The sequence below is a fragment of the Diabrotica virgifera genome, chromosome 3 (genome assembly GCF_917563875.1).
Source record: "Diabrotica virgifera virgifera chromosome 3, PGI_DIABVI_V3a".
NCBI lineage: Eukaryota > Metazoa > Arthropoda > Insecta > Coleoptera > Chrysomelidae > Diabrotica > Diabrotica virgifera.
The window spans coordinates 218206931-218234228 of NC_065445.1; the positions used below are offsets into that span (position 1 = coordinate 218206931).

The 27298-nt window shown below is 31.6% G+C and overlaps 1 protein-coding gene across 1 annotated transcript in view; it reads right to left on the reverse strand.

Moving 5' to 3' along the window:
• Nucleotides 1–27298, reverse strand: part of LOC114331342 (hydrocephalus-inducing protein-like) — a 691883-nt gene that overhangs the window by 317507 nt on the left and 347078 nt on the right. The window contains exons 37-39 of the mRNA XM_050647266.1: nucleotides 23194–23314; nucleotides 18297–18583; nucleotides 9723–9825 (exon numbers count right to left, since the gene is read on the reverse strand). Of these exons, the coding sequence (XP_050503223.1) occupies nucleotides 9723–9825; nucleotides 18297–18583; nucleotides 23194–23314 (511 nt within the window). The remainder of the gene's footprint in view (nucleotides 1–9722; nucleotides 9826–18296; nucleotides 18584–23193; nucleotides 23315–27298) is intronic.

Sequence of the window (27298 nt, forward strand, 5' to 3'; positions counted from 1 at the left end):
GAGGACGTAAGGGAATCTTTAAAAACACCTACAATGTTGGCAAAAAATGAATGGATGAACCAAGAAATTCTAGACTTGATGGAAGTTCGACGAAAATACAAAAATAGAAATATTATCAAATACCGTGAAATTAACAAACTCATAAAAAAAAAAATTAAACAGGCCAAAGAATCCTGGCTCGAGAATTCATGTAAAGAAATAGAAGACCTCCAAAAAAAGCATGACAGTTTCAACCTCCACAAGAAACTTAAATATACCTCCGGAATTAGAAAACAGAAAAATGCTCACGTACTTAAAACTGCAGACGGAAAAATTTGTGATCACGAACAACAGTGCAAAGAATGGGAGAGACACATCAGTGACCTTTTTGACGATGCTTCTCGAGAAAATGCTCCAAATACTACCTGTGACAACCAATTAGACAGAGGTCCCAGTATACTGAAGCCAGAAGTCATAAAAGCAATACAACAAGCCAAAAACAATAAAGCACCTGGACCAGATCAAATCCCTGTTGAGCTACTTAAACTTTTGGATGAGAAAAACATTACCTACTTGACTACTTTCTTTAACAAAATTTACAACGAAGGAAAAATACCAGATGATTGGTTGGAGTCACTGTTTATAACATTACCAAAGAAAAGCAGGCCCACCAAATGCAGCGATTTTAGACTAATTAGTTTGATGAGTCACACACTTAAGATACTTTTACGTATTATACAAAACCGAGTATTCCTTCTGTGCGAAACTATAATGGGTAATAAGCAATTTGGATTTAGAAATGGTCTAGGAACTAGAGAAGCACTATTTTGTATGCGCGTTCTATTACAAAAAAGTTGTGAATTCCGAAAGAACGTTTATGTTTGTTTCATCGACTTCGAGAAGGCATTCGACCGAGTACAACATGATACACTTTTCGATTGCCTGCAGGCAGCAGGACTTGACCACTACGATATAAGACTGCTGATATATTACAATCAAGTAGCCTCTATCCAAATTGAAGACAGTCGTACTGAAAAACTGCCGATAAAACGTGGAGTACGACAAGGTTGTGTTTTATCACCCACCCTTTTTAATCTGTACTCTGAAGAAATCTTTAGGGAGGCTTTGGATGACAGACAAGAGGGAGTAAGGCTAGGCGGAGAAGTAATCAACAATATTAGATACGCTGACGATACAGCCATTCTTGCTGAAAATTTACAAGATCTTCAGACACTACTAAATCTAGTCAGTGAAGCAAGCTATCGGAGAGGCCTTAAAATCAACATTTCAAAAACAAAGTGAATGGCAGTTGGAAAGATTAATATAGATCAAGGTCAGCTTTCTCTTGATGGAGAGAAGTTAGAACGGGTAAATCATTTCAAGTACCTTGGCAGCTGGTTAAATGTAAACTGTGACTCTGATGAGGAGATAATAACTAGGATCGAAATATCACGGAAGGCTTTTATGACCTGGAAACCAGTTTTATGTAATAGAAACCTGTCGATGAATATTCGAAAGAAGGTGCTGAAATGTTATGTGTGGTCTATCCTATTGTATGGTTGTGAGACATGGACGTTAAAAACCACAATGCTAAACAAAATAGAAGCATTCGAATTGTGGTGCTATCGACGAATCCTAAAGATATCGTGGGTTTCGCACACTTCCAATGAAGATGTTCTTCAAATGATGAATTCGGAACGTCTGCTCATAAGCATCATAGAGAGGAGAAAAACATAATACTTCGGCCATATAATTAGAGGACCTAAATACCATCTGCTTCGCCTTATAATACAAGGAAAAGTGGAGGGAAAGAGATGGATTGGTCGAAAGAAACTTTCATGGCTGCGTAATATTAGACAATGGTGTGGCTGCACAGTAGAAGAATTATTTCGCGCAGCAGCCGATAGAGAGAGATTTCAGGAAATTGTAAACATGATGGCGGCCAACGTCTGAATACAGACACGGCACCTAAAGAAGAAGAAGAAGTTCATGTTTTAATGAAATTAGCGCGATTATTTCATTTATAGGATATTCTGACCAATAGAAAACTACATAAATCTAAATTAAACTGATAATTTTTGATAATTTCCCGTCGTCAAGTATAATACGTCAGATGCCTTTCATTGCAATGAAAAAATACATTCAGTGACATTAATGCCAATTAATGTTTTAAAAATTATAAAAGTGATGACTTTCAACCGTAAAATATTTTTTCTACGAGCGTGCAAAAATGTCTACTTTCGCGCACGCATTTTAGTTTAGAAAGTTTCACTTTTCCGCACGCGTGTTACTTTTCCGCACGCGGTTTTTACTTTTCCGCACGCGTGTTAATTTAGATATGGCCTTAAAGTAATTATAATACATGCAATAAACTAATATTTAGATGTTATTTACTAATTTATTTCAAATATATCTTATTGTTCCTGTTTTAATGAAATTAACGCGACAATTCGATGAAATAAAATTATTTTGACATAATATTCGAAAGTCAAATCGGTAATAACAGTCGTTTTGAATCATCGTCATGGAAACCAAGATCGTCGTCATGCTAACTAATTATATTGAAAGTTTGGTGTTGACAACCTTGTCAAAGAATTAATTTGTGTATGTATTTTCATATTAATTAAATTAATTTTGGTAATTTTTTAAAGCCTCTTAGAAAAAATATTGTTCCTAACTCTTGCAGAAAGTCTCTTTTCCGCACTCGACTGCTTGCCGAACTCCCGCTTCGCGTCGTTCGGCAAACTGCAGTCGCGTGCGGAAAAGAATGACTTTCTGCACTTGTTAGGAAAATAACTATATAACAACTGTGTGTTTAATTGTACTAATTTGTACTTACATAAATAAATTACAATAAAATTTTGATTTTGAACAGTTTTGTTCATGAAATAATCGCAACAAATTGCAATCGATCTCTAAAATTAATGTAGATAAGGACACACCATTAAACTTGATAAAAATAATAAACTTAAAGATAAAACCCATAACTAAATTAAAATTCATGGTGACGTTTCAATTATTACTTTAACCATCGTCAGAATAATATGTTTCTTGAGCGGATGCTTTAAAATAATTTTAAAGGAACAAACAATAATTAATGAAAACGTAAAAAATGACATTGATAATAATCATTGGGTTAAGTCAATAATTTCAAACACGCCATCTCTTGTTGCGTGTTTAAGGGTGGCTTCAAAAGAAATATGGATAATGCCTCCTTGATGCTGAATTCCGTTGGAGAACTTGCATGACCAATGATTGAGAAGTCCTTACGACTAATAGGGTGGTCAGAATCAGTCATATGTCGGAATACTGCTGAATTTGGAACTGTTCTTGATCGTCTTCCTAAGTGAGGAGTGACACCTAAGTGTTCGCAACATCTGACATTAAAGTGACGTCGAGTCTTCCCGACGTACGTAGCTGCACAGCTACTACATTTGAATTGGTATATAATGGTAGATGCGAGATCACTAGGAATCATGTCTTTCACATGGAAACGAGATTCTATCCTTTCCAAAGTCGTGAAAGCAAATCTTAATTCTATAGAGGGAAATGCTTTTTTAATTGTTCTACGGATGTTGCGTCGGATTTGTAAGCTGTGATAACCAGTATATGGAAGTTTGATATAGATCTTTTCTTTGATTTCTTCTACTTTGCTGTTTGGTTGGAATTTGTTATTGAAAAAACGTCTGATGTATTTTTCTAAGAAGTTCAACGAAAAACCATTTTTACTTAAGATCACCTTTATGTTTTCTAACTCTTCATGTAGGAATTGCCAGGTTGAACAGATAGTGAAAGCGCGGTGAACAAGTATATTGATTAAACTTGTTTTGTATTTGTTGGGAATGAAGCTATCTGCGTTTATATACAGGCCGGTGAAGGTTGGTTTTCTGTATATTGAAGTGGAAAAACCTGAAAGTGATCTGAAGATGTTAATTCCTAAGAAGGGCAGATTTCCATTGACTTCAATTTCACTAGTAAATTTCATATTGTGGTGTTTCTGGTTGAGATAATCTAAAACAGTGATTCCCAACCGGGGGGCGATCGCCCTCTTGGGGGCGATTTGAGATTTTCAGGGGGCGATAGAGCGAAGGGGGCGATATGGGGGGCAATAGAGAAAAGGGGGCGATAAGGTGGGCGATTAGGATCTTTGAAAAGAGAAATGGGTAATAGAGAAGAAAAAACAATACTTTCGATCGGATATCCACAGGATAATAAAAAGTAATTAAATGTACACCAATGCAGGTAATAATAACACAAACATCTCGTCTAGTAACAGAGGGCTATGAATCATGATACATTTTAATTATATAGGTAAGTAATACATTATAATTGATTCTGCATTTTCCTTTTATCGAGCTTTCGTATTGGGCGAAGATCCGCACAAAAGAGAAAGGGATAGAAGTGGGATAAGAATGATGAGAGTAGGTACCGACCCTGCCGATCTGACTCCAACCAAAAGTGTACGGCCAAAATTGTGGTCGTTTTGTCATCTATCTATCTTTTGCCCTTCATTTGTCCAAAGTTGAACGTAGGCCTCCCCCTTATTTTGCCACTCTTCTTCGTTCAGTGCTAATCCTGTCCATCTGGTCTCAGCGTATCTTTTTGGGTCATCCGACCATCTCATCTGTGGTCTGCCCTTTCCTCTTTTACGGTCCCAAGGTCTCCAGTGGATTGTCGGTTCATTCCATCTTCCGTCTTTTTGTCTGTTGTTTTATCATGTTTTTAACTAGAGAGTAGCTGCATGTTTGTTTAGATCTTTCACTTTGGTTTTATTTCTGATCCATGTATTTTTATTTTTGTCACTTATCTTGATACCCAGCATCTTTCTTTCCATTGCCCTTTGAATACTGGTCATTCTTTCCATATTTTCTTTCGTGAAGGTCCATGTCTGTGCTTCGTACGTAAATATTGGTCTTGTGATAGATGAGGTAAATAAAATTAAAGCAAAACCAAAGAATGATGGAATATTTCGTACACTCTGACACTCTGTAAAGAAAATGATGAGATATTTAATACATTGCTACTACAGTACTACATACGGAAGTCCGCTGGCTTTCGAAAGGGAATTGCTCACGGCGGTTCTGCAGTCTCATGGATACTATTATCGAATTTCTGATAACTACTGACCCCACACTGAGTACAGCATTACAAGAGAAGCGAAATGACATCGCTTAACTATCAGATATTTCTGAAAAATTAAATGGAACGAATCTGGAATTAGAAAGGAAGAACATAAATATGGCCAAAGCGAAGGGAGTAGTCGGAGTATTCATTGACATACTATCTATTTTTGAAGAAAATATACAGAGAGGAGGTCTGACCAAATTCCCCAGAAATCATCGTGTGGTTATTCTGAGGATCTTCAAAAATATTGCCTCCACCTTGGAGGGGATGTGAGGTACATAGCTATTAACCAACATTGAACCAGACATAAAGAAATTATGTGAGTATCACCAGACCCAAGGGAGAAATTAACAATTATTACTAACCATGTTCACCGACACGTGGACAAAATGCAAGAGGCACAAGATCGAAATAGAGGGAAAATTATGAGAGAGATCTATGTCCAGCAGTTGACAAGCGAAGATTGAATGATGACTTACCATGTATCATTTTACGAAATGTAAAAATAAATCAATATTGTACTGAATAATTTTTTGTTTCAATTTAATTGGGGAGGGGGGCGATTATAGTATTCACAACCGGTGAAACCTGTCTAAGGGGACGATCATGGGAAAAAGGTTGGGAACCACTGATCTAAAAAATGTTGAATGTGATCGGTATGTTTGAAGATGAGAAAAATATCATCCACGTATCGTCTATAAAGAAGTGGCTTAAAATCAATTGGACAGTCAGCTAACCATGTTTTCTCATGGTGACATAGAAAAGTGTTCGCGAAAACTGGTCCTAAAGGAGAGCCCATTGCAACGCCATCTATTTGTCTATACACTTTTCCGTCAAAACTGAATAGACATTCTTTGGCAGCTAATGTCAGTAGATCTTTAAATTTTGACTGCTTCATTCCTAAAAAGCTTGAATTGGAACTTGGAAAAAGTGAATTTATTATTATGTTGATGGTTTCATCTCAGGGAACGTTTGTAAATAGACTTTCAACGTCGAAACTGACCATAATTCCATCTTTGTGTCTGTCTTGGTTGGTAATTTCCTTCGCAAATGAAAATGTATCTTTTACTGTGAATTCGTTTTCAGTCAGTATTTGAAGGTGTGGGACAAGATATTTAGCTAACAGATAGTTTGGAGTATTGATGGAGCTGAGAATCGGTCTTAGAGGGCCACCAGTTTTGTGCACTTTTGGGACTCCGTATAAACGTCCAAGTTGTGAACCAGTGGGAGCAGTTTCTTTGAATATCTTGGAAGAACAATTTTTAAGTTTTTTCCGGAAATTGTCTTCAAATGATAACATTAATTTAAATAGGTTATTAAATGATATGTTAATAAATTTTGTGTTATCCGATAGAATGTTGTTTAATTTTTCTACGTAATTTAAGCGATCTAAAATGACTATTCCGTTGCCTTTATCAGGCCGGATAATGATAATGTTTTTATTTTTTTGTAAATTACGTAAGGCAATAAATTCTTCTTTAGTGAGGTTTGACTGTGGGGGCTTAAAATGGTTTAAAGAATTTAGTGCTATATCTTTAAGGCGGGCTATGCCATCTAGCTTTATTCCACAGTTAGGTTGTAAACAGGTATTTGGGTGTTGATTGGCATAATTGTGGAGGTGGCGTGCTGTATATTCCATCGGTACTGCGAAGTTCATTTTGTTCATTCTTTGGGGAGCTAAAGCATAATTTAAGCCTTTGGATAAAACACGTTTCTCAGTTTCTTTAAGTACATATGTGGAAAAGTTAAAAATTATTTCTTCATCGGATAAAGATGACTGTCCAGTGAATGATCCTAATAATTTTCTTAGTTTTTTACTGTGTATTAAAGATGTTTTTGTGAGCCGTTTCTTTATGGAACTATTCCAACAGGATGAAATCCAAAGGTAATCAAGAAAAGATATTGAACTTTTAAATATGACGTTTTGTTCTTGGGCTTCCTTTTGGAAATGTTTGGAACGTCGATGGTGTCGGTCGATTTCTTATCTTATTAGGTCACGTTGAGCTGATCTTCTGGTTCCAGAGTTCTGAAGAAATTTATTTGCCACTTTAAAATTTAAAAATGTCGGTACCACATTTATATCCAAGCAAGTGACGAGTAATTTATCCAATTTTAATTTAGTTATGGGTTTTATCTTTAAGTCTAAAATTAATATAGAATTTTAGAGCACTTGTGCAATTACTACTGATAATTCGATGAAATAAAATTATTTTGACATAATATTTAAAAGTCAGATCAGTAGACAATTACAATGATTTTGAATCGTCGTCATGGAAACCAATATCGTCGTCTTGGTACCCCATTATATTGAAAGTTTGGTTTTGACAACCTTGTCAAAGAATTAATTTGTGTATTTTCATCATATCTTATATTTTCATATTTAAGATCATATAAATAATACATAGACAAAGTAACTTGTGAAGTGGTATTGTTAAAATTTATATGTGATGCTAATTAGGGGGTGATTTTTGTGATTTTTTTACCAAAAAAATAAAAGGGGCCAACAATATTTTGAGCGTAATTTACTTACTGTTAATATTACAAGTTTTTTAAAAAAACGAAAATAAACGTTTGTTAAACACTTTAAAAAAGTTAAAATGAATTTTCCCCTAAAAGTGCTCTATTTTTGGGTTATTTCACATTGAAATATTCGACTTGGAATTTGACGAAGAAGAACCTACTTTTAATTAGCTGCCACTCAGCTTCTACTGGGTCTACAGACCTCATGTATACACCATTTTTTTCAATTTTTTATGGGCTAAATTTTTGCTAAGAATATTTTTTTTCGCTAAAATACTTACTTTTTGAGTTATCTCCGAAAAACCGTCCAAAAACATGTTTTATTTTGTTAAACATGAACATATTCACTCGCAAATAACTCGAAAAGTATTGACTTAATGAAAAAACTTTATAGGAGAAAAGTTGTTTATAATTAGTCATTTTATCCAATTCCGGTCTTATTTTTAATGTATTTTTTTCATCTTCGAGAGGGGGGTATTCCCCTTCATTTTTGTAAAATGGAGGGGATGTAGAATTGTAAACTTTTTCTTATATAATAATAGACAATTTCAACTACCTATTCCCAAATTTTCATTATCCCTTTATTTTTTTGGGGTCAGATTGTTCTTTGATCGGGCTATGAAAATTTGGGAATAATAAGTGGATAGTCCAAGGATCAAAATCTATATGATGCCGAAAGGCGCTTTTACCATAGAGGTGGTTGCCACCCCATCTCGGGGGTGGAAATTTTTTATTATATTTTGACCGCAAAAGTTGATAAAATCATTCATTCTAAGCAAAAAATGTTCTATACATTTTTTTGACAAAATGAATAGTTTTCGATTTATTCGCTTTCAAAGTGTTACAGTTTTATATCGAAAAAATCAATGTTTTTCGATATACTCATTTACGATTCACTAAAGTTTTGTCGTAGAAAAAAATTTTGTAAACAAAGTTCTTGAGAATTAAATAAGCTATAATTTCATATTTAAACATTTTTTCGTATCTCTGATGCCAATCTTTCTATTCTGAAGAAAATAGCATTTTTTACCAAACTACAAAAACTCGTTATCCGCTTTTGACTCCATTTTTAAAAACTAATCATTCTAAGCCAGTCAAACTTCTAGAATCTATTAATAATACATAAATAAGAAATACCAAATGAGGTCAATGACTAATTTTAATTAGGGTGGTGATTAGGGGGTTCTTTTTCGTTGAAAAAAAAAGGGACTGACAGTCTGTTCACATAATTCACCTAATTTTTGAGCTAGAGACTTGTTAATTTCTGGTGTTAGATATTTTTAAATACTCTAAATTAGTTTCAACAAGTTATACTCGATAGTTTTCCCGCCTTTTGACTTTAAAACTACAATATTTAGCATTTGACGACGAAGAGCTAACATATAATAAGTATAGCTCGATTACTATTGGTCTTAAAGAAAATTAAAAAAAAAAACGCTTTTGTTTATTTATTCAAAAGGTACATTTTTGTTAAGTAAAGTTGTTTTGATAAAACGAAAACTGTTCGAGTTATTAGCAGAAAACTGATTAAAAGCATTTATTTTTTCGATATAAAACTAACACTTTCGATAGCCAATAAATAGAAGACTATTAATTTTATGAAAAAAATATATAGAACGTTGTTTGCTTAGATTGAATGTTTTTACCAACTTTTGGTGTCAATATATAATAAAAAATTTCCACCCCCGAGATGGGGTGGCAACCACCCCCATGGTAAAAGCTCCTTTTGGCCTGTTACAAATTTTGAATCTTGGCTACTACTTATCCTCAAATTTTCAAGCAAATCTATCCATTCTGTAAAAATTGCGAAGTTTTGTCCTATTTTAAGCTTCATTACTTGGACTAATAAGGGGTACATGAAAAACGAAAAAACTTTTTACGGGAAAACGAATTAGTTACAGACACAAAAAAATGAAAGGGAATAGCTTTGTAAGAAAAAAAATACAGAAATGGTAGGAATAAATGGTATAGTATTTTTTTAAAGTGGTGGGGATAAAAAATATTAATTTTTGTTATAATTTTTTCCTGTAATTGTTTGTATTTGTCCCATATTTCAAAAGCAAAAAAATGTTTATAGTTATAAAATATTTGCTATTTACCTTTTAATCTCGAAACCGACGTTTCTCCATATCTTTCGGTTTTAGAAATGCTGCCTTTCTTTCTTTTGTGTTTACTTTTTATTGGTGCAACTAGACTACTTGTCTAGAAAATAAATAAACAAAATTAACACTTGTTTTAACCCTAATGTGTCAACTGAAATGATAAGAAAACGAAAGCGTGCCCAAGGACTATAAAGTAGGAGACATTTATGGGTTTCCGAGTAGTCAAGGCAGCACATTGGAAAGAAATCTGTAATATTGGCAATGTGCTATTTTTAGACGAAACCAGGAATTGTGTAAAAACAGATGATCAAAGACAAGCAAGAACCGAAACTTCCAAATTTTTTCATAGATATATATATAAAGAAAGGAGTGATTTTTCTGTGGCAGCATTATGATCGGTAAAAAAACTTCTTTAATTTTTATCTAATCACTTGTAACGGCTCGCAGATGTCCTAACTTGATTTTGGTTTTAGAACCTGTAGATTTGGATAGGTTTTGGAGAGGTGCAATGGAGAAAATTTTATTTTCATGCATCATAAAATCATAATTAACTTCCACGTAGGTACCAGTAAAATGACTACAGGCTTCCTTGAAGTAGAAGATGTCCCTGTTCTGGAGTGGTTTGCTTGCTCACCCTACATTAACCCTACGGAGTATTTGTCGAATATGCTTAAAAGAAAATTAGAGCTCGCGAGCGAGCTAAGCTCACGAGCTTAGAACTATTTGGGTTAATCCACAAAACACCACACGGCTAGTACACGCTGCTCTTGAAGAATGGAACCTACTGCAACAAATTGTTGAAAATTTGATTAGGGACATGCCCACGCAACTTGAAGCTTGCATGAAAGCTAGGGGTGGTAACACTGACTACTAAAAGGCATAACTTAATAAAAACAATTTAAACATTTTTCGTTGTACATTTGTAAAATCAAGACTTTTTTATTTTTTTTATCTATATGTTTGTATTGCTGATTAAATTGCTTTAAAATAAACATTGATTAACCTCGTATGTTGGCTTTTTAGGTTATTGATTATGTACTATATAAAGGAACTACAACGTTAACGGGGTTTTATTGTTCCATATGGTCAATGAATCTCTATATATGAAAAAACCGCGGAGTGCTACCATTTAAAGGGGTCATGTAAGAGGAATAGAAATCAATTATCTTTAAAATTTTCTACTGTATAATGTTGTACGACTTCTTTTGAAGAGGTTATCTTTTTCAAGATTTTATACTTTTAAAGAGTTTTATATTTTTTACGATTATTTTTTAAATTTCCCATTATAACTTTTTTTCTTCTACATTTTGGTATATATTATATAATAAGAAAGAAAGCTTATTCTGTTTACTTTAAAATGGTGTATTATAAAAATAAAAATAAGATATGCTTTTTCAAAATGTAATAAAAACTTGCAACGATTTTTGATTTTAGGATTATTTTTTAAATTTCTCATTATAACTTTTTTATGTGATTGTGTGTTATGATTGAATCTTATTTTTTATAGGTAATACCACAGAATAAATATCCATACAGAAGCGAAACTCCTGCCGAAAACGGTAACATAATTTTCATGCTCATGCTTCACGTAACTGGTGCAACCTCACTTTTGCGACTGACGTGACAGTTGTTTATAGTTAAATTTTATATTTATATATATTTTATTTTGTATTTTATAGTTAAATTTTATATTTTATATTTAATTAATAACTACTTGTCTCAAAAATATTACCTAATTTGTAATGGTCTATTCCTTAGATCATCAAGTTCTATTCTGTAACTGGTGCACAAGGTCAAATATTTCGGTCCCAACAAAATCAATGGAAACGACAGTCAGATTCGCTTCTGTATGGTTATTTATTCTGTGGTAATACTTTGGATCCACTTGACTCGGCCGAGCAAACTTCAAAATATGGATTAATTCCAATATTTACTGTCAAAGCTAATGCACCACAAGCTTTGCTTGAAAAAATAGCATGTAAATGTACCAAAGGATGTACAAAAAACTGCGGTTGTAGGAAGATAGGAATTAGTTGTTCAATATTCTGCAAAGGGTGCATGTGCATGGGTACTAATTGTGGGAAGCTGGTCACTCACTTACGGATATCGAAGAGGCTATGGCATGCAGGCCAGAACTGAAGGCCGTTATTTGAGTAGTTAAGTTAATGAACTGCAGTTGAGACGCCACACACATGCAGTTTTGTGATCGAGCGTGCCAACGCCTTTACGAAAACTGCATGTATGTGGTGATTTTGGATTCAATTAACCGCGCGCCGGTCAGTCGCTCGGCCTCTTCGATATCCGTAAGTGAGTGGCCAGCATATCTGAGGTGTCAGGAAGATATTGAAGCTAATGCTAACGAAGAGATCGACTTTGATTTTGAAATTTTTTTAAATGTCAACGTTTAAATAATTTTAACTAAAGTGACGTTTTCTAAGACTAATGTTTATGTAAATTTTGTAAAAGAAATAATTTTAAATAATACAGGTAAAAAATATCAAAGAATCACTCGGTTTCCATTATTTAAATATAGATGATACACCATTTTAAAGAACAGAAAGTAAGCCCTCTTTATTGAGCAATATATAGTATATTCATGTACAAGAAAAAAAGTTATAATGAAAAATTTCAAAATAATCGTAAAAAATGTAAAAAATATTTTTTTATATAAGGTATTATATAATATATAATATATAATATATAATATATAATATATAATATATAATATATAATATGCAATATATAATATATAATATATAATATATAATATATAATATATAATATATAATATATAATATATAATATATAATATATAATATATAATATACAGGGTGAGTTTTTAGTGCGGGATCGGTCGATAATTCCATTACGGTATAGAATATCGAAAAAAGTTATTTAGAAAAAATGTAGGCAATGATATTCTCCACGCTTGGAAAATATGTCCATTTCTACAGGGTGATCAATAACAGCGTGGTATATCAAATATATAATTTTTTAAATGGGACACCCTATATATTTTTTCATATTTATATTCCCCTCATAATTCTTGTTCATATAATTTGGGTTTTGCATTACTATACAGAGTATTTAACAAGTTATGACCATTTTTATCTCGAAATCCCTATGAGATTAACACCCTGTATATAAAGAAGTAATTCATAGACAATAATTTGTTTTATGTAGTCAGATGAACAATATACTGTAGTTTTTAAATTAAGTCCAATTGAAATCATTGACGAATGTTTGTATACAGGGTGAACTACAAAACCAAATTACGATTTTCTCTATTTTTTTAAATGGATCACCCTATATTTTATTTTTCAAAAATATTGTACTTATTATACTTTTTTATTTTTATATAGCAATCCCTATATCTAAACTTATTACTTTCGGAGATATTTTTAGTTTTCTTCAACTTTCGGGAATACATTCAATTTTTCTAGTAGAAATAAGTTAATGTTGAATGATAATTAAACAAAATTATTTTTATTCAATAAATAACTAACACAAAATATAAACCATAGCAATATGCAATGAATGTATCAATAAATGTGATATTAAGGAATTATCATATTTCCCTAATATACAAGAATCATACAATTCCTACAAAAAAATATAGGTATCTTGTGTATAATAAAATTACAACATTATTTTTATTTCATAAACAACTCACACAAAACATAAATCAAAACAATATACAACTAATTTAATAGTTTTTAGATTATTATATCAACAGCATTCTAAGCCAAGAAGTTTTTAGTAACACATTCCTAATTGCAGATTGTTACCCGCAGTTATTATCTAATAATATAATTTTCATATTAAATTTCATTAATATGCATCAAGAAATCCCTACTTTGTTAACACTCAAACTAGGTGATCAATAAATGTTTAAGGTGATATTGTTAGAGATTACGTGATTGGTCCACATTTTTTGACGGTTGAGGTTTTTATACGACGGTGCTCCAGTTCTTCCAAAATTGATTTTTTTCAAGTGGGGCTATATAAAAAACCTTATATATCAGAAGCATCCAATAACGCTTGATGATATGAAAAATAGAATAAAAGAAGCTTTTAATAATATTGACTTACAAAAATGTTAGAAATGTGGCTCGGTGATTTGAATATCGGTTACAAAATTGCATAGACGTTGAAAGTGGTCATTTTCAACATTTATACAATTTAAAACTTATATCCTTAACATCACATTAATTGGTACATTCATTAAATTTTGTCATGGTTTGTAATTTTTTTGTTATTTATTTATCGAATGAAAATACTTGTTATATTATTATATAATACTTATTTGTTAAGCTATTTATATTTCATAAGAATTGAATGTATTCCCGGCAAATGAAGAAAACTAAAAATATCTCAGAAACTAATAAGTTTAGGTATATGAGATGCTATATAAAAATAAAAGAGTATCATAAATACAATATTTCAAAAAAAATTAAATATAGGGTGATCTATTAAAAAAAATGAGAAAATCGTAATTTTGTTTTGTAGTTTAAAAGTGCTTATAAAAATGAATGTTCTACTAAAAAATTCTTGGCTTAGAATGCTGTTGATATACCAATCTAAAAACTGTTACATCAGTTGTATACTGTTTTGATTTATGTTTCATGTAAGTTATTTATTGAATAAAAATAATCTTGTTATATTATTATATACAATACAAAGTTTTTTTTTGTAGGAATTTTACGATTCTTGTATATTAGGGAAATATGATAATTTCTTAATATCACATTTATTGGTATATTCACTGCATATTGCTGTGGTTTATATTTTGTGTTAGTTATTTACCTAATAAAAATAATTTTGTTTAATTATCCCTCAATACTAACTTATTTCTACTAGAAAAATTGAATGTATTCCCGAAATTTGAAGAAAACTAAAAATATCTCGGAAAGTAATCAGTTTAGATATAGGGAATGCTATATAAAACTGAAAGAGTATATTAAATACAATAATGTCGAAAAATAAAATATAGGGTGATCCATTTAAAAAAATAGAGAAAATCGTAATTTGGTTTTGTAGTTCACCATGTATACAAATATTCGTCAATGATGTGGGTTGGACTTAATTTAAAAACTACAGTACATTGTTTATCTTATTACACAAAACAAATTATTGTCTACGAATTACTTCTTTATATACAGGGTGTTAATCTCATAGTGATTTCGAAATAAAAATGGTCATAACTTGTTAAATACTCTATATAGTAATGCAAAACTACATATTATATGAACAAGAATTATGAGGGGAATATAAATATGACAAAATATATAGGGTGTCCCATTTAAAAAATTATATGTTTGATATACCACGCAGTTACTGATCACCCTGTAGAAATGATCATATTTTCCAAGCGTGGAGAATATCATTGCCTACATTTTTTTTAAATAACTTTTCTCGATATTTTATAGCATAATGGAGTTATCGACCGATCCCGCACTAAAAACTCACCCTGTATAATAATATTATTTTATTTTTATATATTATCAAAAATCGTTAAAAGTATAAAACCTTGAATAACCATAATCTCTTTAAAAAAAGTCGTACAACGTTATACAGTAGACTATTTTAAAGGTAATTGATTTCTACTCGTATTATGTGTACCACTACATATACCTAAATTTACGTAGAACAAAGTTACACAGAACAATATTTGCGAAATAACAAGGAAAATTGCCCAAAATTGCTGTGAGTGGAGAACTTTTAAAAATCATATTTCAAAAACTATAAATCCCAATTACCTCTAGTGAACAATATTTTAAAGAAGAAATATGTCAGTTTTTTTCTGTAAAGTAATGTCTATACCTATATCCTCGTGGACAAAAGTTATGGGACAAAAACAAAATTTCTTTCTTTGGGGTTTCTTTGTACTTTTTCATTTGAATATATTTGCGTAAAAAAAGTATTATTGACTTTAAAAAGTGATATTTGGTGGGAAGTGATAGTAGATTTAACCAGGAACAATTTTTATGTAGATATGTTTGTACCAAAAGTGCATAGAACTCACCCTAATGTAACCTGTGCCTAGGGACTAATTCACCCATTTCTCAAAAACGCACCCCTTTAAATGGTAGCACTCCGCGGTTTTTTTATATATAGATGTCCATTGACCATATGAAATAATAAAACCCCGTTAACGTTGTAGTTCCTTTTAGCTATCTTATTTTGAATATAATCAATAGACTATTTTAATTCGCTTGAAAATAATAAAACATAATATCACATGATTCCATAATATATGTTTGGTTGTGCTCATATATATTTGATAATATTCTCACGGACAAAAATATTGCATATGCATGTGGAATGAAATTTTTTGTGATGCTATCCTTAGCCCCCTGTATTATAGGAGTAGGGTTTCTTTTCCCAATGCGATGTTTTAAAGTATCACAAAAATGCTGTAATCGGATTTAAATCTGATCTGGGCTATATACTGGCCACTATAATTTTTAAATTGAATCTCATCAAGGCAAGTCTTACTATGTTAGCGACATGAAGACATGCATTAGCACCAATATGTCATATCCAATATGGCTTTCAAATGACAAAACATAATCTTCTAAAATGTTTTCTATGTACATATCAGTTGGAATTCGCCTAATCACCTTCACGTGTTCGGTATGTTCTTTCAAAGCAATACCGCTACGTAGAACTATGCCGCCGCCACCAAAACTAAAGCCTCGGTTTCCTCGAAAGCGGCACCGACAAACTGCGACCGTAACACTGCGATGAATGACGTCATAAAGAACTGTAGCACGCAAAATAATAGCGGTGGTTTCCAAGGATGTGTTGGAAGCCACAGCTTGCTGAGTTTGCACATTCCATTGCCGCAGTGAAGAACCTTGAATTTTTCACCGTAATCTGACGTAATTCATCGCAGTGTTACGGTCGCAGTTTGTCGGTACCGCTTTCGAGAAAACCTAGGTTTAACGTTCTGTATCAGGTTACTACTGACATATTATTCGCCAACTCTTCTGTAGACGAAGTTTTGTCAATCTTGCTTCCATATGATGAACGGTATGCTAGGTGTAACCTCATACAGGGCGATAATTTTGGAGGTGGCGGCATAGTGCTATATGGAGTCGTATTTCTTGGAAATTAGATGCCGAACTTGTGGAAGTGATTGGGTGAATTACAGCTGATATGTACCGGGTATCCCAATAAGAATGGCCCTCGGCCATTTCTCAAGAACCGTTTATAGTACAGCTTTGAGAAAAAAATATGTTTAACAAAAGTTGCCTCGGGAAAAGCCTAGAAATTATTTTCATAATTGTAGGTCCACCGCCAGAGGGCGTAATTGAATATCAAAAATAAAAAATAAAATTTTTCCAAAATTTACTTAATGAAAGGGCACTGGAAATCCAATCATCGTATTCTTCATAAAATTCTGCGTATATTTGATTTCACAAGTTTAAGTCTTTGCAAATAAGAGGTGGGGGTGAGTGAGTCTTATGAAACATGGCTGTAAGTCCGGTTCTACTAAATCGAAATTTACATACTTGATCTTGTTGAAAACAGCTCTTTTTCGTCAATGTAAGAGTCTTTTTTTCGAAATAGCCTAATGAGTAATATGTCAGCTAGTAAGCGTTATTTATTTATTTTCGGAAATCTAGTTATCTTTGGAGAATATTAAATACAAGTATGCATTTTTAATCCGTTATTACAAAATTAGACCAAATTAAAAACATAATACCGAAAACAGCATGTCGATGCCTTTTTTCTGTCTCGAGATATCTTAAGAAACGTGTAAATTTTAAACAAACTGTTAAAGTCACTGCAAATTACTAATTAGGCTATTTCGAAGATAAGACACTTACATTGACGAAAAAGAGCTGTTTTCAACAATATCAAGTATGCAAAATTCGATTTAGCAGAACCGGACTTACAGCCATTTTTTCATAAGAAGGTTCCCACTCACCCCACCTCTTATTTTCAAAGGTAGACTTAAATTTGTTAAATCAAAAATATGCGCAGCATTTTATGAAGAAGACGATTATTGGATTTCCAGTGCCCTTTAATTAGGTAAATTTTGGAAAAATTTAATTTTTTAATTTTTGATATTCAATTACGCCCTCTAGCGGTGGGCCTACAATTATGAAAATAATTTCCAGGAATTTCCCGAGGCAACTTTTGTTATAAATATTTTTTTCTCAAAGCTGTAGTATAATCGGTTCCTGAGATATGGCCGAGAGCCATTCTTATTGGGACACCCGGTACATTAAAAACGTTTTAGAAGATCATGTTTTGCAATTTGTTAGCCATATTTTGTTAATGCACCATTAAGCAGGTCTTCATGTCGATATAACAGTGAATACTTACCTTGATGAGATTCAATTTAAAAATTATACTCGCCACCATATAGCCCATGTCAAATTTAAATTCGATTTAATGATACATTAAAACATCGCAGTCGAAAAAAAAACCTATTTTTATGACACTGGGGGCAGCACAAAAATTTTATTTCACACGTTAATTTCAAAATATGCAATATTTTTGTCCGTGAGTGTATATATTCTAAAAGAAAGCAGAAAATAAATTAGAGGAATGACTAACCTGAAGAAGCATATCTGAATATTTTCCTGTTGAAGATGATTCTATTAATGACGTAGGTAAATATTCGATTTTAAAAAGATCTGAATGAGTTTGTTTGAATCGTTTTACATTTTTTAATACGGAATACATTATACTCGACTCTTTGATCGAAACAGAAGAAGTGGCGTTTACTAATTCCAACGCAGATTTTAATTCATATGTTTTCTTTAATAAGTTCTGTATCACTATGGGTATATTTTTTTGATATCTGTGCGGTCCAGCATTGTTGATAATTAAAATAGGTATTCCTGTAAAAATAATTTTAAATAAATTAAAGAAAATTTTAAAATTACCAAGATATTGAACAAAAATAATTCATATATGTAAAACCAATATCCGCAAGGTTTTACGCTTACGCCTTTATCGTACCACCTGTAATATGGATTTTTGCATACGCATTTTCGACGCTGTTGCCTTTGTTAGAGTCAGTGTCTCTGCTCCATATGTCATTACCGGCAGCACACATTGATCAAACACTAGTCTTTTTAAACCGATCGGTATACTGCTCCTAAAGATGTCTCTCAGAGCTCCGTAGGCTGCCCAAGCAAGAGTTAATCTTCTTTTTATTTCGCATGTTTGGTTATTTCTGCCAATTCTAATTTCATGACCCAAGTAAATGTACTTTTCCACTAGTTATATTTCTTGTTCACGTATAATCAGCTGTCCGCTAGGGATCAGATTAGTCATATATGTATACATTCTTCTTTTTGTGTCAATTAATTTAATTAAAAAAACTCTGTATTTTATTTTTGGACACCTTGTATATATAATTATGTTAATGTTTATATTACTAAATAGAGCACTAATATACTAGATTACTAAATATACCCTTTCAAATAAGCTATTACATGACCCCTATTCTTATTTAAAAAATTATGGAGTATGTCATGACGCCCAGATGGATCACGTCACTAGTATGATATATGTGCCAAAAAATCGTAATTTAAAAATAAAAATCGACCTGTTTTGGGAATTTTTTTATTGTTGTGTATTTAGCTAATAATGAATTTATGCGTTATTTTATGGACGCACTGTATACACAACGGATAAATAGTTTAAGGAAATTTATTTTATTCTTATTTTTTTTCGCCTCACTTTCCTCACCCGTATGTTCGTGTAATTTTATTTCGTCTATCCGCTGGAGGGTTAATTAATTGAATAGCAGTCAACGTGTTAATGGAACAGCAAACTGACACCGGGGCATCGGATTCAACAGGTAGCCCCTCGTTCAGTCGCGGACGCTGTTTCTGTGAGCACGTGCTGACACGCGATTTACGCCGTTTTCGACGACGCTCGGGATCAGGAGATCATAAATTGTGCCGCGTGAGGGCTGAAACCCCTCCCCCGCTTCCGACACACGCCGTATAGTAGATTATATCGCATGTGTTCGAGTGACAAAAATAACTCTCTGTTCTCATGCTCCTTGTAACGACTACAATAATAATTATATTTTTGATAGTCACCAAACATTTTCTCTTCCCCCAATGTTTTTGTATTATAATATAGAAACTGGACGTGAATGGAATTATATAGTTGTTCCATTTAGGGGAGTGCAATTAGAACGAAAAGCTACAATGTTTCGGAAAAAATCAAACAAGGTTATATTTTTCTAAAACTTTTTTTTGTTAGTTTATAAATATGTTAAAGTAAAAAGTTCTACTCACAAATTTCGCCGCTAATTGTTTATTAATTGTTTAAACAATAACAATTGTTTTGTATAAATAATGTTAAGAATATGGGTGAATTCAACATTTTATTTTGATAAAAAATGTTTTTATTTTAGTTTTGATTATGCTAAACCCGAATCTGACATTACAATTTGCAAATTCAAAATGGCGGATTTAAAATGGCGGATTTTTTCCTAAAAATCCTTAAAAAGTAGTTGTAAAATCCGAATTTTTTTATAAAACGTGTTTGTTACATATATGTGGATATTTTTGAGAGGATGCTGAACCTGAATCAAATTTTGATAATTTAAATTATAAAATGGCAGGTCCAAAATGGCGGATAACTTAAAAAATAGTTGTAAAATCATAATTTCTTTACAAAATGTATTTATTTCTACATATATTTATTTTTGAGAGCTTTGATAAACCTAACTTAAATGTTAACATTATAAACTATAAAATGGCGGATCCAAAATGCGGATTTTCTAAAAAGAACATAAAAAGAACATTTTTCTAAAACATTTATTGTCTTTATTTTTAACAGGTTGTTGAATCTGAATTAAAGATTAAAAATTTAAATTTCAAAATTTCGGATCCAAAATAGCGGATATTTAAATGAAAAACAAGTAGAATCCAATCAAACAAATATGGAATTTCATTCTTAAAACAAAGATATACAAATAATTTTTACAATAATATTAAAAATTAAAATGTATTAGAAAGAATATTAAAAAAAAACAAATTTTCGATTAGAAGGATATAATTACATATTGGAACATAGTTTTTAATTCAAAACAACTTTTCTTTATAAAAATTTTCGATATTGTGAAATATAAAAGTACTTTATTCTTGAGTGAAATTAATATTTTTTGACATACCTCGTACAAAATTAACAAAAATTGATATTTGATGCCAAACATTAATTGCAACAAAAATTACGTTAAATTTTATTAGGATTCCCGTGAAAATATTGAATCATAAATAATTTTTCGAAAATAAACACATATTATTCTCGATTGACCCTTAATTTATTAATACTGGTTGATATATCAAAATACCTACGTAGTTAAGATTGTTGGTGTGTTTAATATTAATAAAAACATACAATATTCTATCTAGTTGGCTATGACTTTGACACTAAATATGCTTAAATTAAAATAAGCTTTGCTTAAACATTCTACTAGTTTTGAAGTTCCAGTTGCTTTGCTACCATTACTAATATGAATTTTTCTAATGAGGAACTGATTCAGATGTTTTTTTGTTCAAGGATAGTAGAACAAATACAAATGTGCTACTAGCAATAAGAATTTATCATGAGCAATTCCATGATAGATGACAACCAAAAAGAAAAACTTTTCAAAATTTACTAGAGCGGTTTCAATGAACTGGATATTTAGATTACGAGAAATCTGATCGAACAAAAACTATTGTAAAAGATTAAAATGAATTAAATGTTAGTGTCACTGAGAATTTGCATATTAGTATGAACGTTCTCGTAATCTAAGTGTCTATGGTTTGTTCTTAATGATTTAAGGATCATTCTAGATTAATATGTATTGATTTTCAAAAAATTATTTATGATTGAATATTTTCACGGCAATCCTAATAAAATTTCACGTAATTTTTGTTGAAATTAATGTTTGGCTTAAGGAACTACGAATAACTTACAAATTAAAGCACTTAGGTATAGGGAATGCTTAAGAAATAAGAAAGTACTATAAAATATCATTTCATTATAATACTAAAATACAGGGTGTTCCATTTAAGAAAACTCAGAAAATGATCATTCCGAGTTTCTTCCCACCCTGTATACTAAAATTAAACATTTCGCTATATTAATAATTTTTAATAATAATAGACTACATTAAAAATCATTTTAACATAAATGGAGTTCTTAATAGTAAATCAGTACAATTTTACAGGGTGTGAAGTTTGCTACAAAATGTACAAAAAACTGTAATTATCTTTTAAACTACCATGTATATTATTACAAAACCTAATATTTTTAGAAAGAAGACATCAAGCAGAATCCAAAAATGTAAAAATATATAGGGTGTCCCGTTTAAAAAAACGAAGTTACAATCAACTTCCGGTATAACCGGAAGTAGCAAAGAGACCAAAATATTTTCATTAAATAGTTCATACCTCAAAACCCCTGTATTCCAATTTTCATGATTATTTAACCTTTAGTTCTCGAGATATTTCTAATAGGCCCTTTATCTGCCTCATCCTATATAGCTTGTAGTTTTCATTCTCAAGCATACTGTCAGGGACATCTTGATAATATGGGAGATGGTCCGTTTGGAGAAGTCCCAGCTTGATATCTATCTCTTGATGAAGGATCTTTCTTATTGCGTCATGCCGTTCCTTGTATTCAGTTGCAGCAATCTCCTAGCAGCCCCCGGTAAGATGTTGAATGGTTCCTTGGGTTTGATATCCATATCGGTCGCTTTGAAACTGAGGGTCTTTGACGATATAATATTTCAGGTAATTTTTGGTTGGTATAACCTGATGTTGAATGGCGACTAATGAACCTTCCATTTTAGTGAACATCTTTTCTGATGTCAACCAATAGTTCGACTCTGTATTGTCGACATAGTCTTAACTGACCTCATTGGTATATCGCTTGTAGAGGTTTACCCATTCAGGTGCGCACTTTTTCGTTCTTTGTAAGGTGGTTTATGCGCCTTTTTGGGTACCCTCGTCTCGATTTGATTGATGTTCTGTAATCTACTGCGCAAATGCGCAAACAGAGATGTAGAGCAGATGTCTCAGTCTGATCATATTGAGGTAGACGCCTCAATCTGTTTATCTAATTGCTCACCTATATCTAAAAGTCCTCTTCCTCCTAAATTCCGCGGTAATGTTGATACATATAATTCAGCAGCTGTCACTCTCATGCTTCCCAGTTACTTCTCAAATTCTCCTAATTTTTCGGTCTCGGAAAATCATATATTTTTATTAACCCATTAACTTCGAGTATGACTTTCTATGCATTTTTGAATTCGCAATCGTGTTTATGAAAAATTGCCAAAATTTTTCAATACAGTTAACTTTCATTTGATATGACATATGACTCAAAATAAAATTACATATAGAACATTCAAGGGGCTCAATTTTCATAAAACTGACAGAAAATATCATAAAATAGCATTACAAAAAAATATTATTTGATTTGTTAAAATATTTACCTGATCCTTGTAAATCCAGTGCTGTTACCGTCGGGGTAAAATTTAGCAGCAGACTCCCTTTCTTTGAATTTTTAGAATTTTTATGTTTCTTGTCATTTTTAACAGAATTTATCAAAGGCGCCTAAAAGATGTGGAATATACAGGGTGTCCCGGAAAGATTGGTCATAAATTATATGTACCACAGATTCTGGGATCAAAAATAGGTTGATAGAACCTCACTTACCTATATACATTAGTGCACACAAAAAAAGTTACAGCTCTTTGAAATTACAAACTGAAAATCGATTTTTTTTTTCATATATCGAAAACTCTTAGAGATTTTTTATTGAAAATGGACATGCGGCATTCTTACAGTAGCAACATCTTAAAAAAAAATTAAAGTGAAATTTGTGCACCCCATAAAAATTTTATGGGGGTTTTGTTCCCTTAAACCCCCCCAAACTTTTGTGTACGTTCCAATTAAATTATTATTGTTGCACTATTAGGTAAACACAATATTTTTAAAACTTTTTTGCCTCTTTCTTTGTACTTTTTAGATAAGCCAGTGTTTATCGAAATATTTTGAAAATTTGTCGAATCCACCACATACTTGTATATAGTTAAGTACGATTATAGAGAGCTGTTAATAATCTGAAAATTTATTTATAATTTACATTATTGGGTATATTTTGAAAAAGAAGCCACATCTCGATAAAAGGTGACTTATCAAAAAAAGACTAAGAGGCAAAAAAGTTTTAAAAACACTGTGTTTACCTAATTTACCTAATGGTATAACTATAATAGTTTAATTGGAACGTACACAAAGACCTGGGGGGTTTAAAGGAATAAAACCCCCATAAAATTTTTATGTAAAAATATTAAAAAAGAAGCCGCATCCCGATAAAGACTGGCTTATCTAAAAAATACCAGGAGGCAAAAAAGTTTTAGAAACGTTGTGTTTAACTAACGGTACCACAATAATGAATTAATTGGAACGTACACAAAAGTTTGGGAGGGTTTAAGGGAACAAAACCCCCATAAAATTTTTATGGGGTGAACAAATTTCACTATAATTTTGTTTTAAGATGTTCCTGCCATAAGAATGCCCCATATCAATTTTCAATAAAAAATCTCTAATAGTTTTCGATATATTGAAAAAAAATCGATTTTTATTTTGGAACTTCAAAGGGCTGTAACTTTTTTTATGAGCACATTTGTACTAAGGTAAGTTAGGTTCACTCGAACTATTTTTGACCCCAGAATGAGTGGTATAATTTATGACCAATCTTTTCGGGACACCCTGTATAAATAATATATTATACTATAGCACTCGTGTCTAAATTGTATTAGTTAATTTGGCTTTAGAAATGATAGCTCACAAAACATTGTAAATTGGCAAATTGTCAATTATTGTGAGTATGTAAGAAGACCATATCCTCATATACATTACCATTAATAGGTATATGAAAGGTAATGCGAATATTCTTTATTTAAATATTTATTTAAATAAAGAAAGGACCCCGGCACTTTATATTATGTAAAAGTGGTTTCAGTTAAATTGGTTGGAATTTTACAGAGAGGTAGTTTTGGTCACACTGATCAAAAGTTCTCAGTGCCCGAAGACTCAGAAATCAATTGTTTATGAGTTATAGAGCTTCAAAGTATTTTTAGTCAATTTTACATTAAGAGTCTGTGAAGGTGAAATTTGCTAACCATTTTAGGCACGATAAGAGTCTATAACTTATATAGTAGAACCTAAAAGGAAACGCACGAACACTGTGCCGTCGTTTTTTAGTGGCACATGCGTCGACAGTGGCACATCAAACGTTCCACTTATGGACGGAATAAATAAATTAAAAGGTACCCTCCCTCACTACCAGAATTCATCTTTTTTCATTTTTTTAAGTACTATGTGATTAACAAATAAGACTCAGCGTAATTTTAAGCCACCACCCCCTTCCCCCAAACCATCCATCAAAACTTCATTTTTCGTTTTTATTTTTTTTTAGGTGAGATGAAATCAATTTTAAAATTTCAAAAAATTCACACCCATAGTTGAGGATTTTACAAAACATGTGAACCCGTAGGTTGAGTGTACATAACCTCAAAAAAATTTTTTTTCAGATTTTTCCATAATGTTCGCCACCTTCAAAATCCAAAAAACTGTTTTAAGGGGGTTTTTGGGAGTTTGAACGTGTTTCTATCATTTTTTAAATGTTCTGAGGGACTCAGTTACTCTATAAAGAACATTGATTTGATATACTTTGAAGTTAATAAAATAGGGAAAATCTCCAAAAAAAACCCTCTAAAAGACAGTTTTTCGGATTTTTAAAGGTGGCGAACCTTAGAAAAATCTGATAAAAATTAAAAATATAGTGTTTGATAATAGTCCAGGAACCGAAGCTTTTCACCTCGCAATTTTTACAGAATGAATCGATTTGCTTGAAAATTTAAGAATACGTAGTGGATAGTCCAAGGATCAAAATCTATATGACGCCGAAAGGCGCTTTTACTATTGGGGTGGTTGTCACCCCATCTCGGAGGTGGATATCTTTTATTATGTTTTGGCCGCAAAAATTGATAAAAGCGTTGATTCTAAGCAAAAAATATTCTATATATTTGTTTGATAAAATTAATAGTTTTCGATTTATTCGCTATCGAAAGTGTTAGTTTTATATCGAAAAAATCAATGTTTTACCAATTGTACTTACTCATTTACGATTAACTCAATTTTTGCCGTATAAAAATGTTTTTAAACCAAGTTCTTGGGAATTAAATAACCTACAATTTCATATTTAAACATTTTTTCGTGTCTCCGATGCTAATCTTTCTATTCTGAACAAAATGGCATTTTTTACCAAACTACAAAAATTGGTTATTCGCTTTTAACTTTAGTTTTTTAAAAAATAATCATTTTAAGCCACTCAAACTTTTAGAATCTATTAATAATACATAAATAAAGAAGAATGAATAAGGCCAATGCCTAAAAACACCCCTAACTTACATTATTATGCTTCCAATTGGATTTCCCTTTTTTTTTCAAAAAAATATATTGATTTCTTAACCGCCACTTTTTATTTTTTATCTTAGAAAGTTTGGTAAAAAAAATTTTGTAGGTTTTTACAAGATCTATATGCATATTATTATTAAATCTTTTAAAAATCCTCAGTCGCAAAAAGAGGTGACTTTGAAAGGGTTGGTAAAGATGGTTTTGCATGTTATTACAAGTTTTAATTGTCTAGAAGTTTTTAAATACTTTAAATTAGTTTCAACAAGTTATCCTCGAAAAACGCACAGTTTTCCCCGTGTTTTTACTTTGAAACTACAATATTTAGCATTTGACGAAGAAAACCTAACATATAATAAAGTATAGCTCGATTACTATTGGTCTTAAAGAAAATTTAAAAAACGGTATTGTTTATTTTTTCAAAAGCTGCATTTTTGTTAAGTAAAGTAGTTGTTTTGATAAAACGAAAACTTTTTGAGTTATTAGCAGAAAACTTATTAAAAACATTCATCTTTTCGATAAAAAACTAACACTTTCGATAGCGAATAAATCGAAAACTATTAATTTTATCACAAAAATATATAGAACGTTTTTTGTTTAGAATGAATGTTTTTACCAATTTTGTGGTCAAAATATAATAAAAAAATTCCACCCCCCAGATGGGGTGGCAACCACCCCCATGGTAAAGCCTTTCGGCATCATATAGATTTTGATCCTTGGATTATCCACTACTTATTCTCAAATTTTCAAGCAAATATTTTAAGCTAATTTTTTTGAGGTTATGTACACTTAACTTAAAATAAACCTGTTTTATAAAAGACTCAATTATGCGTGTAAATTTTTTAAAATTTTAAAATTGATTGCATCTCACCTAAAAGAAATAAAAATTAAAAATGAAATTTTCGATAGTGGGGCAAGGGGAAAGGGGGTGGTGGGTTAAAATTAGGCTGAGTCTTATTTGTTAATCACCTAGAACTTAAATAAATGAAAAAGAAAATTTAATTCTGATAGTGAGGAAGGGTACTTTTTAATTTATTTATCCCGTCCATAAGTGGCAAGTTTGATGTGTCACTGTCGACGAACGTGCCACTAAAAAGTGACGGCACAGTGTTCATACGT